This window comes from Anas acuta, chromosome 18 (genome assembly GCF_963932015.1).
Source record: "Anas acuta chromosome 18, bAnaAcu1.1, whole genome shotgun sequence".
NCBI classification, from domain to species: Eukaryota; Metazoa; Chordata; class Aves; order Anseriformes; family Anatidae; genus Anas; species Anas acuta.
In genome coordinates this window covers 5,831,947-5,849,616 of record NC_088996.1, presented here as the reverse complement: position 1 = coordinate 5,849,616, position 17,670 = coordinate 5,831,947, and the positions used below count along the sequence as shown (strand labels likewise).

Sequence of the window (17,670 nt, the reverse complement as noted above, 5' to 3'; positions counted from 1 at the left end):
TTGTGATGACAGAGCTCTGTGAAAACCTCCCTGCTGGGACCGCAGTGTTGCGTTAATTCAACGTGGCCATGCAGCAGTGATAGTGTTGCTGCTGGCACCCCAGGAACAAGTTAGGGGCTCCCAAGTTGTTTCAGTGCAAAGCCTGAGTGCTCAGCACTGGCTGCCCCAGAAATTTCAGATGGTCTTCAAATTGTGTTTTAAATGACCAAGATAGGTTCAGACAGTTGTTTGTTTTTTTTTTTTTGTTTTGTTTTCATATCTATTATAGAGGTGATAATCTGCAGCTGAGAAATGGTATCAAATACAGATGGCACTGTAACCTTGCAAACCACCCGCTGTTTCTCTGTCCCTGGCAGATGCCAGCATTAGGGCTGGGGTGAAGAAGAGTTCTACTATGGAGAAGTCCAAAACTACAAAGAGAAAACAAGAGGGAGCAAACCAAAAACCCCTTCATAGCAACCCCTGCCTTTAAGCTGGTGGAAGTGTCTCATGGCTGGGACTCAGGCTCCGCACCTCTGTGGGTGACTCATCTCCTGATCTCCCAGGCAGGGGAAATCTCTGCCATGATCAGCTCCGTCCCTCTTCCTGCACCTCAGTGTGCCTTTAGTCATTGCTAGCCTTAATTTGCTGCTCCTTCCTGTCTGTGTTAATAAGGCCCCCAGCTTTACTGCGTTTGTGTCACTAATTGTCCAACAGGTGTTTCACCAGGGACTGATCCGGAGCACGCCTGCTCTCCCCACAGCCCCGTGTGCTGCGGCACAGGAGGAATTCTACCTGGAGCCTCCCTTCCCCAAATAAAAGCTGGGTAACAGGGAGGGGGCTGCCAGATCCCCGTGCATTTGGGAAGCCAGTTATTTGATCCGGGACTCGTGGGGAGCTCTCCCCATGGTGTGAGCCTGCAGGAGCGTCTCCCTCGACCTGCAGCCCTGAACGAGCCCTTTACGCCTGGGCTCGGCAAGGGGAGAGGTGTTGGTGCTGCTGGGCGCTGACGGCCGCTCGTGCACTTTGAGCTGGGAGCTGCCAGGCTCGAGAACAGCGCTGACCTGAGCTCTTTTGGCAGCCGGGGGCCGAGTCAAAGCTGTGGGGTGTGCCGGGCTGGAGGCACGAAATTCCCTTTCTTCTCCCCCTGCCGCGCTGACCGACCGCACCGCGTCTTCCAGGGCTGGCTGCCGGCAGCAGTAACCCACAGATCCCCTTTGTTCCCTAGGGCGATAACGTGCAGCCGCCGGGGAGGCTGAGCCCTGCTCTACCCCTGCCGGTGCCAGGAGAGTTGGAACAGCCCATAACCGAGTGCGTGATTAGGAAAGGTGTGCGCTAATTAATGGGAGCGCGGGGCTGCCCCTCGGCTGCAGCCGCGCGCGTGGATGCGGTGGCGGCGTGCGCGTCTCCTCCCCGGCCCTGCCTGCGCCAACAAAAGGACTGAGCCCGTGGCACAGCACCCCGGGGACAGCTGGCGGAGCCGTCCCGGCGCTGGCTGCCCTTCCTATGAGCAGCTCGAAGGAACAGCATGAGGAAATCAGCGTATTCAGGTGAGCAAGCGGCCGCCCCGTCTGTGCCTCTCTCCTCTCGGCTCTCTCCCTTTGGGTCTGTCCTGGGAAAAGAAGAAAGTTTAAAAACTCAAGTCTGGCTTGCACGAGCCCCTCTCCCTGCAAGCGGCTCTGTACTGGAGAAAGGGGCTGTTTTGCTCTGTGTAAACAAACCTTGTTGACAAGTAGAAAAGGCTTAAAAAGCAAAACAAATCAAGGGAAGTAGCTTTGAGAGCCAAAACTCAGCTGTTGTGGCACGGAGTTTGTTGTTCAGAAAGCACCTGGGCCATACGAGGCTGACTCCAGTGCCGAGTGGCAGCCTGAAATTAAAACAGGACAGTGCCATTGCTTGTGACAGCAGCCTCAGGGCTGGTGGGGCTCCCGGCTGCCCTGTGCAGAAGAGCTGGGACCCCCAGACACCACGGGATTCTTCCTCCCTCCTCCTCCTCCTCCCCCAGCTTTGTGGTCTTGCCCTGCCAGGTGAGGGCTCCATGCCCTTGGCTCCCTGGGGCTCCCTCGGGCTCCTTCCTCCCCAGCTGACCTGGGAGCAAGCAGCCACGGCTGCCAGCTTTTCTCGGAGCTTTCTCTGAAGTCTTGCCAGCAGCCCTGAGAGGTGGCTGGTGCATGACAGCACGGACGTGTGCCCTGTGACAGGTCCGTGGCTCGCCCCGTGCAGCTTGGTGCCCTCTGGCAGCTCTTCTTGGTGCAGACTTTGGCTCTGCAGCATATTTCTGTTTGGCTCCGGCTTCCAGCCCATGACTCTGCTCTGCAAGCCCCGTTCTGCCCTGGCTTCACCCTGCCTGCTTTGGGAACACGGTGTCATGGTGCTGGTCTCCGTCCTGAGTCACGCGTCTGGGCAGCCGCTGTGCGGCGGTCACCGGAGCCACGTAATGGCCCGCGGGACTCGGTGGAGCTGAGGGAGCTGGTGGTTGTGCTCAGCAGCCCCCGTGTGATGCTGCTGCCTGTTTGTTAGAGTCAGGAGCATTTCCCTGTAGTATATTTCTCTTACACAAGTGGCTGAATGGACTGCCAGGGAGTTTTTCTTAGGGGGTATGTGCCAGGAACCTGGGAAGGGCTAAGAATGGTTATTAACGTGTTGTAATAGATTAAAGTTGGTGTTAATGGTGACGAATTGCACCTAGGGAAAGCTGCTGTTTGTACAGGCCTCCTGAGGTGCTGCTCACAGTAGCTGAAGGGGCCCTGGAGCAGACAGGAACAGGTGTGGGGGTAGCTGGGGGGCTGAAGGAAAAGCTGTTAGTTTTGTGACCTGAAATTAAGGCTTCTCAGGGTTGAAGCTGTGTATTCCTTAATTGTTTTGTTTGCTTTGGGCTAATTGTGCTGGAGTGAAGCTGTGGCACCACAAAGCCCATGATGTGATTGTATCTCTGGTCAGTGTCTAAATTAGCCTTAGCCTGGTGTTGCAATGAAGATCAACTGACATCTGGCCAGTACCTTTAATTCAGAAAGGGACTGCAATCAGATTTTGGAAACAGTGTTTGCCCGGAGTTTTGATTTGGTACATGGCAGTTATTTACAGAAACAAACAAACAAAAAAAAAGGAGTTAAAGGAAGGGAAGAATTGCATTAGCCAGTTAAAACAACAGCACAATTGCACACTGACCACCACCAAAGCACAGACAGCTCTCGCAAGCAGCCCTGATGTATGTGTTGCAGAGGCTCTGCTTCTGGTCGTGAAAATCCCCATTCTGCTGAGCTGGAGCCTTACCTCCCCTGGCTCATGGGGAACAAAAAGCACTCGGTGAATCACCCACTGCGCCGTGGAGGCCTTTGGAGAGCTGCCACCTGCATGCCGGGCAGAGCCAGCCCTCCTTATCCTGTAAATCTGATGGCTTTACAAATCGGGGAGCAGCAGCGGTGACTTGCTTTGGGGAAATTCATTTGGAATCCAAGAGACAAGTAAGAGGTACAGAGCGCTGCAGAGCCTCCAGGCTTTCTACAGATAGAGAAAGCAGGGAGATGACAGATGAGCAAATTCTCAGTGCAAAGCCTCACTTCTCAAGCACCATGTTGGCAGCCTTGACAGCCTGGAAACTCATTGCTTTGCTGAGAAACTGCCCTAAAATTAGGACAAAAGAAACAGCTTCCTCAACCCCTCTTTAAGGTTAGGGAGCATCCCTTTCTTGCCTCTTCCATATATTCTGAATTTATATATTCCATATATTCTGAATTACCAGCTTCCAATGAACCTAACCAAAAGATTTCACAACTTCGTGGGGCTGAAGCTCCAGCCCTGTCCTCCTCTGTTAACACAGCAACGCTTTGTGGTGTGCTCTGTTAGCAGGCTGCTCCCCACCTCAGGCAAGGTTTACCTTTGCTGAAGACCTTCAGGGGAAATTATTACCCATCTGCTACAGCTCTTGAGCACATGCCATATAGGTGCAGTTGGGATAGCGCTCGCCTTCAGATGCTTTACCTCTTACTGATAACGAGAGGTTCAGACCTTTGTGCTGTAGCTGCAGGCGCTGGAGCTCAGCCCACAGCTCTCTTCTGGAACTTCCTGGCAAGAGGAGAGAAGAGGGCAAAAAAAGGGATTTTACACAGCAAGTTAAAAATGAGCAATAACCGCTGCTGAAGCCAACTCCTAAATGTTTGCTTTAGGGATGTCTATTATTTCAGATGCTTGAGGAAAGGAGAGTTTGTTCTGAGTTATTTTAGTTGTCCTGAAATATTATTTTTTAAAGAGTTTTTGGGTTCTCATTTTCCATTACTCAAGCACAGTTACATTGCCAAAGAAGCAACAGATGGGATTCATGACAAATGCCACAATATTTTATAGGCATTTTCAAGGATGATGCAAACTGTTTTAGCCAAAGACTGCTTACAGTTTCAGGTTTGTAAGTTGGCATATGCTGAAATAAGGGTTGCACTAATTGCAGTAGCTGCAGAACTGTCATATGTGACCCACCCTTACCTTAATTATCAAGTCCTAATTTATTGGTAAGGCACGTATTTAGAAATAACCGCTTGTATATGAGCTAAGGTTATAGGGAAAAATGCAGAAGTAACAGGGAACTGACCTGATGGTTGCATTAGGATTCAGGATTTTTTTCCCCCTCATCATGACTCACAAACAGATTCCCTATAAAACATGCACAATAGGATAGGGAAGGCAAGGGACTGAAGATGAGGCCCTGATAAATCTGCCGTATGGCTGAAGACAGCAAACAGCTGAGGTGCATTTCCAGGGACATGTGGGTGACCTTGAGCTCCAACTCGAAGTGCCCAATGCCAGCTGCTCGGTGCCTGCTGCCAGATCCGCGTCCCCAAAGCACCGGGCAGCTGCCTACAGGGAAGTGCTGCTCTTGGTGGTGACGGGAGCGCTGCAGAGCACGGCAGCTGGGCTAGCCCAGGGATGTGCAGTGCAGCAAGAGATCATCTGGCAGGAAATGCAGGAGCTTGCCGAAGCACAGTGAAGGGCAGTGGGCAGGCTTGGCCCCCCCCTAAAAGCAAGCATCAGGGGTTGTGGCTGGGCAGGCGCCTGCTGAGAGGGGCCTCGGTACAGCTGAGATGGGAAAATTCAAGAGGGAATCTTTTCCAGGCTGACACTGCACGTGAGACGCCCAGTGTAATTCCCCCCGTGGCTTTTAACCTCGCTCTGATAAAAGCTGCTAGGTGTGGCGGAGATGACACGGGGCTTGCAGAGCCCCATTGTTCTCTCCTGAGCCGGACCCGGTGTCCTCAGAGCCAAGTGGCATTTTGTTTGTCTAAGCCATGGAAAAATGAGCAAGGTTGTTCAGGCTGATTTTTTTTTTTATTATTATTTCGTAGTTCCTTGATCAAGCTGTAGTATCAAGGGAAAAAGAAAAATAGAGCTTGGATCCAACAAAAACATTGATTTAATTTAAATTGTCATTTTTTTAACAGAAACTTCCAATATTTTGTTTTGAAATATGTAGAAAGCCATTTCCTTGAGCTCAAACTCCCAGATAGCTCTTAGTCTCCCAACGCTGCGTTGCTGGGCCAACAAGCTCTCACAAATAAATGACTGCACTGGGGATTTGCGAGCAGCCAGAGGAAGCTGCATCCTCAGTCTGTGGCTGTTCAAATCTATTGCTCCAAACCTGAATTCGGTGCAAGCAACGCCTCTGCCAGGTCAGCTGAACGAACTGCCCCCTCGCACCATTTTCACTTGTTATCCCTGGATGAAACAAAGCTGCCTGATGCACTGAAGCATATTCCTGGTGCATCTGTTGCAAGGAAGTGGTCAGCCTCTGTGTATCGAGACCGAAGCACTTTGCAGTTATTCAGCAGGGAACTGGTGAAGGAGCAGGTACGGCTGTCACTGGCACAGCTGCGTAGTGCTTGTGCAAACAGCCTGCAGTGAGGGAAATGCATCAGCCTTTGGGAAGGCCTCTTCAGAACAGCAGGAACAACAAAAATCCCCTGCACCCAGAAAATGGGCAGAGCAGTGAAGCCCAAGCTGGCTTCTTGCCTTTTCCTCCAGCAGCAGAGCTGAAGCACTTGTCAAGTCAATGCAAATGCTGGAGACCTGAAGGGGCAGGAGGAAAGCGGGGAGAGGATGGGATGGCACTGGCAGTGCCACCGTGGGGTGAATTTCCCCAGGAGTGCCAGTCCTGACATCACGGTCAAAGCTTCAGGCTTTACAAGTTGTGCGTTGCTGGGTTTGGTGTGGGCATTGTGATACCTTGTGTTACTGACGTAACAGGAAGGAAAATAAGGACTGCAAAATGAACTTTATTGATAATCCAAGAATAGCAGGAGGCTGGTGCACAAAGGGCTTTGTATCTTGTTTTCAGGATGCTGAAAGGTCTACAGGTTGGCTTGGTCAGCTGCATGGACTTAAAAGAAGCCATAAGTCAGATCTGTGTGAAAGCTGGCTGATACCAAATGTCCACGGCCCCCTATTCTTGCTTTAAATCCCCAAACAAAAGAGAAAACAGGCACGATCCAGTTTCTGTATGGCAAACACTCACTTATTGTTTTAGGAACTGCATCTCTGATTAGTCCATGCCTCACTCACATTTTCCAACCAGTAAACAACGGCCTTGGTGCCTCGTCGTGTTTACACGTTCTGCCTGGTGGGCTTTCTTCCCCAGCCCCCTTCATTTATTTATTTTTTTACCACTTGATCCATCACAACAAGCCAGTTGCTGCTCCGTCCCTGCCTGAGCCACTTCCCTTTGCTGTGTGAGGGTTGGATGTGGCCTTCGACATCTTCGCTGGTTGCTGCCCCGGTGTTGTATGAGCTACAGCAGCATTCAGGGGCACCCGGAGAGAAGGGCTACCACCAGGCTGAGTGCTGCAGGGCTGTAGGGTGAAAATGCACATCTTTCCCTCCCCGTGCCTCCAGATTTCTCAATAGCAGGTTTGCACTATGAAGTTAACGTCCAAAAACCTTTGAGTACTTTGATTATTTCTAAAATGGAGCAGGTGTGCGTTACAGAACTAGATCTCTAATGTGCCTGTCCTCCTCTTTTGTTAGTAATTTTCCCAGAGTACTAAAAATTCTTGGTGTCTCCAAGGGGCAAAGCACCTTGGTGCTTGGACAGACTGTCAGCAGCCTTTGAGGCCTCACCGTGCCTTTCTGTGGCTCAGCAGATGTGAGAGCTGTTGATGGCACCTGGCGTCACTCCTGGAAAACTCACCTCTCTGCTTGTTGCAGAAATTGAAAGGCAAGCGCGGGAGGTTCAACACAAAGCACAGTTGTTATATTGTACCCACATGCTGACAGAATATATTGCTCTAGGTGTCAACACACCCTGTGTTGCAGTCATGTTTCTGATGGCTTGAGATGATTGATGCGATGTTAGCAGAACGGTTCTCCAACGGCAGTGTCACACGGAGCCGGGGTGGCAGGATCGGTGTGACGGGTTGGGCTGGGTGCTCTGCCACTGCCAGGTTTGGCTGCGTGTACGGGCAGTGCTGGAGCTTTGTTTGGGTAGGAAACATCCCAACGACTGCTAGGAAGGTTCAGAGAAGCAGAGGAATCCAGCCTGCTGAGAAAGCCACATAAGAAATTGTGATAAGTAGAAAGAAGAATGCTGTCCAGGGCCTGATGGGGTGAGAAGCTGTTCTCACAGAATACCGTCATCATCTTCAGTGCTGCTCAGGATGAGCAAGGACAAGAAGTGCCATGTGCAGTGAGGAAATGCTGCAGAGCAATTCCATGGCAAGCAGGTACACAAGTGACAAGGAAAGGGGAGCTAAGGACATTCCCTTCTTTCCTCCTGCACTTCCATCACTGTTGGCATGCTCCTGGGCTTGCCCTCGGCCTGTGTGCAGCTCCTGCTCCCTTCCCTGCTGCTGACCAGTGCAGAAGTTGTGCCTGGCCACAGCTCAGACTGGTGGAGGCTCAGCGTTGGCTCCCCTCTGCCCAGCCGCTGCTTGCTGTGAGGCAGGGAAAGCCCTTAGGGAGCGGCGCTGCTCGTACCAGATAGCGAGCAGAGCTTTCTGCATGACGTTAACGTGCCTCCTACATGCCTCCTTTTAGCACGTGCCAGAGTGGTAATGGCTTTTGCAGCTTAAGGCCAGAAACGCGTCCGGGGCAAAGTCTGTGGAATAGCACAGGACTTTGTATTGCTGTGGATGGAAGTGCAGCTTGTGAAGCTTTAACACATGTGCAGATCTCTAGAGCAGAGAACAGCATTGGTGTGTGATGGTAACAGGAGGAAGGGAAAGGTTTTTTTTTGCCCAGTGGTACAACATTTGGGAAAACAGCTGAGCAGAAGGGGCTCACTGACATTATCACTCTAGCATTAGCACTGCTCGTTGTGTTACTGCAGTCTGTGGCACAGTACACGTTACCTCTGACCTGAGTTTCCCATTCTGGGGAGGGCAGCTTCAGAGCTGCTGTCCAGAGCATGCGACTGTCCCTTCCTTCCCCTCCAACATGGCACTGCCTTCAAGGCTCCTAGATGGGAGCTGAACTGGAAAGGCTGTTGCAAGCTGCAACTAGCAGCAAAAGGATTTTGTTCCCCCCTCCTTGTCCATGCCAGATGAGTATTATTTACAGGAAACACTTTGTGCAGCTTGGAGGTTTGTTTAGAGAAGGAGTGTAGAGGGAGGAGTCAGTTAAAAGCATAATGGAAATAAAATAAAATAAAAAGGTCATGGTAATGCTCGAGAAGGTCCATAATTTCCTGGTGTGGGAGTTTTGCTATTCTGGGGACTGAGGGAACAGCAGAGCTTGGGCTCTGGTTCCCAGGGGGAGACAATGTTTGTTGGGGCTGGTGAGCAGAGGAACCAAACCAGCCTTCCCTGGGAAGAGATCAGACCCTGCTGTGGCCACAGGGCTGAACCCAAATCAGCTGCTGCAGACACAGTGAGCCCCTGGCACGGTGTTGTCCTCTTGCAGGGCCTGAAGCCACGTCCCTTACATCCCTTATGTCCCTTTGCAGGCTGCAGCAGCAGTGCTGGAGAAACCCCAAGCATGCCTGCCTGGGGAGCAAGCTGGAGTCCTAATCCTCAAGAGCAGCCCCTGGGTGCGAGTTTATTTTTGCCGTTATCAAGGGAAATGGGGATTGCCTATAGCCTTATATAATGCACAGAATAAACAAAGGAAATGAGTACAAGATGCCCTCGGCAATTACAGCCAAGAGTTGTCGTTGAGTGACTCAGCAGCCGAGTTAAAAGTGCCTGGACACGTACAGAGAAAAGTTGCTGAGAAGAATAACAGATCTCGGCGAGTTACAAGTCAGGACAAAGGAGCTGCACGTGATAGACCAGGGGAGGTTGCAGGGATTTAGTCAAGTGAGTTTAAGGCCGATGAAAAGCTGTGAGTTAACACGGCTGGAGGCTTTGGCTTGCCTGCAGGAAGGATACAGATGTGGGCATGAAGAGCATGCGCTCACGTGAGGAGCAAGTGTCCTGCACTGGCTCGGATGGGGGGCACACCCAGCTTCTCTGGGGCTGGCATGCTCCAGGGCTGTCCGAGGGCTTTGCTTCCTAATATCTGATTGCCCTTTTTCCCCTCCAAGAAGACTTTCAATCTTTAAAATCAAAAGCAACTGTTTTTTCAAATCAGTGAGACTGAAACTCTATTCATTAACTTGGAGTGTGGAAATCTGACGTTGCGGCTTTTCCTGAAACACTGTGGTTCTCCCAGTCCTCTGCTTTGCTTTGGGGAAGCTTTCTGACCTCCCTGATCTTTGGTGTCCTGACAATAAAGGGAGTCACGTGTGCTGTATTGCTTTTATCTGAGGTCAGTTGCTAGAAGCACCAGGAAATCCTTAAAATCAGACCTTTGCTATGTGCTCTCACAGCCCTGTTTGCCGCATGAAGGGTTTTTTCCCCTCTGGTGTCCTGCCTTCACGTGTTTAAGAACGTGTTTTTATCAAAGCAGGCATAACACAGAGATGTGAGTTTGAGTTGTGCCCAAGCTGTACCAAACCCACTGCATCCTACCCTTTGATTTCAAGTGCCTGTTTTTATGTTTTCAGTGGGTAGGTTACAGCTCTCGAAAGTGCTGAGTATTTACTGAATAGATCAGACTTGCGCAGCCCGAAGGGCTAACATTGCTGTAGCTAATTGTCCTTTGACATTAATTGTCATTCAGCTACATCTGCATCTGTAAACATTTTCTCAGATTGCTGTACTGACAAGTGAGATGCTTTAGTTGGCAAGTCCCACGTCTGAGCAGGGGAAGGTTGTTGGTGCTGCGCGGTTCTAAGGGGATGTCATGGCTTGGGTGGTCTCTCCCTTCCCCTTGGCAGCTGCAACACGAGGCTGGGATTTATCTCCTGGAGCGGATTTTTGTTGTCAGATAAACCTCTGAACAGTGATGTGAAATAATCCGACGGCTGATTTCTGCAGCTCAGGGTATGAAGGATGAGCTCAGCTGTCCTGCCTTCGATCTATCCACAAAGGCTTTGAGTGCTCCTGCATGGCAGAGCCGCTCTGCTGCCCGTGTCAGCCCCTGTCCTGGGAATCAGCATCACACAGCAAGGTTTTGTAATAAATGCCATGATTTGGCGGGCAATGGGGAAGGTGGGTGGCAGAGGGGAGGATAGCTGAATAATTTTTTTGTTGTTGTTGTTTTTTCTGACTTCTTTAAGATCATCATGGAATAACAAGAGCCCTGTGCTTAAGTCATGGTGGAGAAGGAATGGTTAAGAAGCTGTTTCATAATCTGTCAGGATTAATGTTCAGATTTTACTGAGCCTCTTATGCCCTTTGGGGCATGAATATAAGCACAGGAGCACCCAGGAATGGATATAGGCCAGAAAAACCTCTTGTGGTAACATGCTGGGTGCTTATTATGGGAGGCATCTGCATTAGATCCTTTCACAAACTGCTCCTGTTCACTTGCGGGATTTTTGTGGGATGCTGTCGGCAGGGTTTGTAGCACAGGAGGAGGGCTGACAGCTCTGTACATGGGAAGCAAAGAGCTGGAGGATTGGTGTGGGACACAGCCACAGCCTCTAGGAGGAAAACCCAACCTTAGTCCTGAGTAAAACCCAAGTGCCCTTATTCCCTGCCCCGGGGACACTTCTGTGTGTGAAGCCCCTCCGTGAGCAGCCCTCCTGCAGGGCAGGGATGGCAGAAGCATGTGTCAGGGAATGGAAAAGCAGAAGCAGAGCTGGCTGGCCCTGTGTACCACACAAATCTGGGAGAAAAGAGCCTCCAGGAGAAGGGCAGGAGAGAGGGCAGAGCAGGAGGGGAGGATGAGACCCTGGAGGATGCAGCTCTGGGATGAGGAGCAGCGAAGGAAGAAACAGAAACTTTCTGGACAAACCGAGCATGTTCGCTCCTCAGACACCCCGGGCATGTGGGTGAGATCTAGGACATGCTGTTCTTTGCTCTAAGCCTTGATTGTGGAGGGTTTACAGATATTTTTATCGTTTCTGCAGTGTGTTCTTAACTTGTCCTGAAGGCAGGGAACTTGAGGACAGGAAGCGAACCGGGTGCTGGGCCAAAGCTGCTCAGCTCCAGGGCGGGTAGAGGAGAGGTGTGAACTCTTGTAAAGATACAAGAGAAAACATCAAGACAAAGGCAAGCAAATTCTTTAGCGAGGTGTGCAAAAATGAATCAGAATACCCAGAAGTTTTACTGGGTCATACTGGGTGGGATGCAGGAATAGAGCTGTGATGCCCTCCGAGGAGGTAACAGCTCTACAAGTAGCACCTGGGTTATTTCAGTTGTATTTGTTACAAATTTGTTATAGGTAGCCTGATGAGGAGGTAGTTTGAGTTCTTGTGAGCAGAGAGAGAAGCTTTTATTGATGATTTCTGCTTTTCGAACACTTCACGGTGAGGTTAAACACCTGCATGGGAGTTCACCCTTGCCATCACTAACACAGGAGCCATAAACAGTTTGTAGGGTCATCTTCGGAGCTTCCCTTGTATAAGCACAGCACAGGTAGAGGATGCAGGGCTCTCTTTGTACTTGCCAGACAGAGCCCAGGCCCCTAAACACAGGAATTGTGCTGCTTTTGATATACCTTAGAACGTGTGGGGTTGGTTTTAATTCTCAGCTGGACAGCCAAAATGACAACTACAGGAAAAAAAAACAAACCCACAGGTTTCTTAGGTCAAGCCCTTCAGGACCAGGAGTTGGGTGGTGTTTGAACGTGCACGTTTTATGGCAAAAGGTACCACTGGATAGAGCACACTGGGTCAGGAGAGGGGGAGAGCTGGTGTTCAGACACCTTGAGCTCAGCGTGGCAATAAGCTCGTGGAGAGGAGGCTGCTGAGATGCGTGCCGGTGAGCTGTGCCTTTCCTCCTCCTGCTCGCCTCTGCCTCTGGGCTGCTGGCACCAGGGTGGCTGCTTTACCCCGGCTGTTCTGTGCCCTCCTGCCTGCCATCTGGAGATGACCTTGTTTGAATTTCTCGGAGGCGTGCAGGGGTGGGTTTGTTTGCGTTTCCCTCTAAGCTGATACCTGGCAGTCACGTGGAGCCGAGCAGGTGGCACACGGCGTGTTGTCCGATTCCAAGGAGCTTTCAGTTTTGTGGCAAAATCGGGGCTTATTAACACAGCCTGGAGGGCCTTCTGCTGGCCCTGTTCGATAGGGAATGTCTGGGTGTTTCCAGGAGGCTCTGTGCTCGTGGGGCTGCAGGGATGTGAGGGCTCTGGAGGTATCAGCTGTGTGGATCTGCTGGGAGTGGGCAGGCTGCTGCAAAGCATGCAGCACGGGGTCAGGCTTTCTGGCTCTTGTAGCTGCTCTGTCCTGGTTTCTTACACAGGAGGAAAGCCTGAGCATGTGGTAGGACCCTAGGCAAACTGTCTGATTAAGTGCAACAAGCTCTGGAAGCAGAGCTGCTCTGCCTGGTACCCGGTGGCTTTTCATGTTGAGGATCCAGCGCACGGTGTTAGAGGTTTGCAGAGGGAGCAGCTCTAATCTACAGCTTCTGCAAGGTGAATTTCTGCTCCTGGGGCAGGGGAAGCCAGCCTGGATGCTGGCAGCCCTCTCTCACAGGGCTCTGACAGCCTCCCACACCTCGATTCGCAGTCGGCTCCATCCCACCTCCCTGCGAGCACCTGCTTGGAGAACTTGTCACCCTCAGCTATTTCTGTAGCTGCTGATAAAATCTGGTGATTCAGCCCACACAAGATCTGAATCTTTCGTAGGAACCTCCTGCAGCCACTGGCTTGAGGGCATCTAGGATGTGGGTTAGACCTCTGTGCTGGTCCTTGCTGAATCGTACCGCATCCTGTTTGGCTGGTTTTTGTCCATTTCCACTGTATTGGGATTTATTTGAATTCTAGTATTTTCTAACATGCTACCATTTCATCCCAGTATGGGATCATTTTTGTCTTTTATAATACTGTATTTCACATTTCAGGTGGTTAATGAATGCTGTATCCTTAGGTCAAAGCACAGCTGAGAAATCAGGCCTTGGGTTAAAACCCCTCAGCAAAGTCCCTCAGAGCATCCTGGAGGCATCCAAGCCCTGCTGCCTGTAGATTGTGGGCAAAATAAGGCTGTGAACCAAGCCAAGATCTGTGTTTTGGGTACTCCACAGCCTCAGCTGCTTTTCAAATTGTGTCATAATCTTTGCGAGATTAAACACTGGTTCAGCTGGTTTTTGTTTCTAAATCCCTCACTTATGGAATAAGCTGGTGGTGGCAGATGCCCAGCACCTGGAGGTTACACACAGGGCACTTGGGGTGTGACAGGTCCCCCTGGGGAGGGACATGGCCATTCCTCATGGTCCCCTGGAGCATGAGGTTCCCCTGGTAGGGGCCGTGCTCCCTGCTTGTCCCCGGTGCGGAGCCCTGCAGAGGGGCTGGGGCACTGTGAATACACATCACTTTTCCCTGGTGCCTTCTCGAGTGTCTGGGGGAGGCACCTCACAGACTCTGTGTAGGAGATGTGATTACGGCCACCTTACTGCTGAGGAAAATGAGCTACGGAGAAAGAAGTTGTTTCATTCCGTTTGTGAGGCCAGATTATGCCCTAATCAGATATCCTGCCTCTGCTCCTTGTCTAATGACTGTCAGATAACCCAAGGGGTGATTATTACTGCAAATTTAAGTCCCGAGTCTTTCATACATTGCTCGTAAAGATCCAAAAGAGCCAATCTGCTGTATTACAGAGGACTGAGGCTGGGAAAAGTCCAAGGTTGAATTAAATTTTGCCATCTACGTTCATCCATCTAAAAGCAGCTCTGGATCAGAGCCGGTCCCTGCAGACTCTCCAGCCGGGGGCTGTGGGGCTGATCCCCCTATCTTCCATCTCCGTCTCAGGGTGGAGGTGAATCAGCAGCTGCGGTGCCTGTTTCTGCTCTGTGAAGGGTGTCTGGGGCTCTTGCTCAAATGTTGTGTCTATAAACGCTCAGGCAGGTGCCTGGGGCTCCAAGCATCTGCGGCAGAGAGAGGAGTCAAACCCAGGCCTGCTGAGATTCGGGTTGTCATCCTGCGGAGCAGGCATCCTTCCTTCACAGGGCTAAAGCGCGTGGCTACTGGTTGGCAGCCGTGCAGGAGGGGGCTGCTTTGTGTCACGCGTGGCAGCACCCCTTGGGGCTGGTCCCGTTCACCTGGCTGAGGCACAGCTGTGCCACATTAAGGAGAGGCACCGCTGCAGGTCCTGAGTCTCAGAACTGCTAAATCTGTTTAGTCTGTACCAACGAACAGCACTTTCTGGCTCCAGAAGTGTTCACAAAAAGGTGCTTTTGTGGAGAGGAAGAGAGATGCCAGCAGGAAGCTGGCTGAGACAACACAGAAACATTTTCTCCCCGTGAACTCAGCCCCTGGAGATAAGGCAGGAATTCCAGCCCCCCCAGAGCATCCTCCCCTGGTCGATCCTGCGGTTAGGGCTGCCTGGGGATGCTGCAGCCTGGGCGATGCTCCCCCAGGAGAAGCCAAGGGCTGGGGCAGGTTGAGCTGGAGGTCTTGGAGTCATCTCCAGAGGCATCAGAAGGTGTGGCTCGTGAGAAGCCAGCTTGTCTAATTAGCTCTGGCAGTGGTCAGTGGTGGTGACCTGAGCCTCCGGGCAGGGAAAACCCTTCCAGGTGTGGCCAGCAGCAGTTTGTGTGTGTGCCATGCCCATGGCACGAGGCAGTCGGGCATCGTGGTGTGCTCGAGACCTTGCTGCCACACCACATGGAGCCCAGGGAGCTCTGAATTATTAACCCCCTGCCTTTCAGTTCTTCTCACCCACTTCATCCCGCTGCTGATTAGGCAAAGGAAAGGAAAACAAAGTAAATCTTCCTATTCCTGGAGATGAAGAGGGTTCAGACTGGATTGCTATTCACTCCGCTCCCTTCAGACTGATAACCTGTACCTCCTCTCTGACCCAAAATGCCTGGAAATAGTTCAAACTGATCAGTAGCAGGTCACGCACAGCCTGTTTCACTGCATGTGCTGCAGGTCCACGCATTTTGCAGTGCTGGGGCCTCTGCATGTTGAGGGGGCTTGGCATACATCCATGCCACCTAAATAGCAGCAGCAGCATTTTTTTGCTGAGTATTTTCATAGTGGAGGCTGAAAATTTGTATCTTCGTGGTGAGTGACTCGTGGAAGGAATTTTGGATTCTGCCTCGACCTCTGCTGCCTGGCTCCGTTACACCGGGCAGGCTGTGTACAATGCTGCCTTTCAGGCATACAGAATAGGCTTTGTGTCTCTGTGCGAGCCCTCTTCTATCAGAGAAAAGCTTCCCCAAAGGTTGCAGGCAGTGCTCGGTGCTTTGAAATGGTTTCCACCTGTGCCAGGAGTGATTTCACCCTGCCTTTCGCCAGGGCTGAGCTGTGCCCAGGTGCCAGGTGCTTTACGCTGCCCTCCCAGAGCCCACTCCTTGCTGCCAGAAAAATGCCTTAGAGGAAGGGGCTGCACGGGGTCTGCTCGTGGCCCAGGAGGAGAGCATGCCATCAGGGTGATATTGTGGGGGGCTCCTAAAACTGGGTCATGTAGCTGAGCCCCTTTTTGTTTTTCCTTCGGCCTCTCTGCAGAGCTGACGGCTGGGAGAGCCTAGTTCTGTGTTGGGCTGAGACTTATTTGCTCCCTGACAAAGCTTTAACAGGATAAGCTAATAAGATATTAACACATAGGTTGTTTCCGTGTCTTGTTTTCGATCAATAAAGTCTGAAGTTAGTGCTCTCGTGCTGGGGGTGTGCTTTACTCAGCAGGACACGACAGATGTGGGGCTCGGTACAGGCCATGGGCGCTCCCCAGAAGCCAGCCCCTCTGTGAGCGCCTTTAAACGTGTTTTGTATGAGGGATGGGGGAGGTGGGAGCTCGCAGGAAATTCAATCTCACCGCTGAGGCCTCCCAGACACAGCCCCTAGTGCTCATATAGCTGCCCTGGGGGCTGCGGTCTGTCTTTCTGCGGGTCTGTCGGACTTGGAAGAGGGAACTGGAAATGCAGCATCGATGTTTTGGGGATGTTCGGGCCCTCTCAGGATAGAGATGGAGTCACACTACTGTTCATAAAGGCGCTTTTGCAAACTCTGGTGTAAGCTGATCTGCAGCATTAGGCACTCAAATACTTCCTAAGAATTGGCTGAAGTCCTCTTCTATTCCAGTTTCCCTGCTACAGCCACTATTAAATATAATTGTAAGATACAAGGGAAAACATTCAAAGAATGTTACTAGCTTATGAAATTGGATTGCCTTGGCTACTTCTGGGCAGATTTTATAGGGGGGAAAAAACTCAATTATATGAATCTAGGGCCTCATGGTAGTCTCAAATTGTAACTTCCCTTCTTCCCTGATATTTAAGGGCAGTGGACGTTGCTTCTGGAAGCTATAGATAGTGCCTGAGTCATCCCTTACAGTACAGCTGAAATGTAAAAATGTTAAATAATATAGGAGCAGGAAGGATATAAGCAGAGGAAAGTGTTTGACACCTCATTTTAAAAGCAGAGAAAAGGATACGTGGAGGAGGAGAGTTACGTGCGCCGAGCTGTGGCAGCAGCAGAGGGTTCCTGGCTCGTGGCCGTGCCGATGGCTTCTCCCTGCAGCTGAGCTCGTCCTCCCCAGCCATCCTCCGTGTCTTCTTCCTGGGGCAGCTGCTTTTCAAATGAGCAGAGCATCAAGATGCTGCTGGGGTTGTTGTTAAAGACAGATGAAAGAACGGGGGTGTTTGTCCCAAGGGGGTAGCTGCAATCTGAGCTTAAATTTCTTATGCGGGGCTACCAAGGGAGCTGGTTTCTGGGCTGCAGTTTGGGTGTAGGGTTTTCTGGCTTCCAGGCAGCTCTGTGTAATAGCAGCAGATCACAGGGCTCCCACTGAAGCGATCCAGATGGCCGAGTGTGTGTGCTCAGGCTGCTGTTAGGGATGCTTTGCTGAATCAGCTCCAGGTGGAACCCACGGCGCGTTGGTGTGGGTGTTTGATGCAGAGAGAAAAGTTTGCTCGTGCTTTTACAGCTTTTCCCACCTTACTTGTTGTTAAGCACGTGGCCAGACTGTTGAAAATTGTGACCCTGTGTATCTGTCAGAGACTCTGGCTAGGGAGGAGTAGGGTTTAGTGACTGCGGTCTCTTGGCTGCTCCTTTACCTGCCCCCAGTGCCTTTGTCTGGACGCTGCACAGTGGCAGCAGAGCAGCTCTTGGACCAGGTGGAGGAAAAGGACATTTGGACTTGAACTTGTGTGTTTGCATCTAAGCAAAATTCCTGGCTGAGTTTCTCCCTCAGCAGTGTCTCCAGAGACAGACTCTGGTCTGAAAACCTAATTGGTGAAGGCTGCCCCTTACCTCCTCCAGCTGTGAACAAGCAGTTGCTCATTT

At 51.3% G+C, this 17,670-nt stretch overlaps 1 protein-coding gene across 2 annotated transcripts in view; it reads left to right on the top strand.

Annotated features, from left to right (window-relative positions):
- Positions 1 to 1,151: 1,151 nt before the first annotated feature.
- Positions 1,152 to 17,670, top strand: part of SEPTIN9 (septin 9) — a 118,848-nt gene continuing 102,329 nt past the window's right edge. Inside the window, exon 1 of one of the 2 annotated variants that reach the window (XM_068654973.1) lies at positions 1,152 to 1,529. In XM_068654973.1, coding sequence (XP_068511074.1) covers positions 1,508 to 1,529 — 22 coding nt within the window. In that variant the 5' untranslated portion in view covers positions 1,152 to 1,507. The remainder of the gene's footprint in view (positions 1,530 to 17,670) is intronic. The other variant, XM_068654977.1, reaches the window with a different exon arrangement.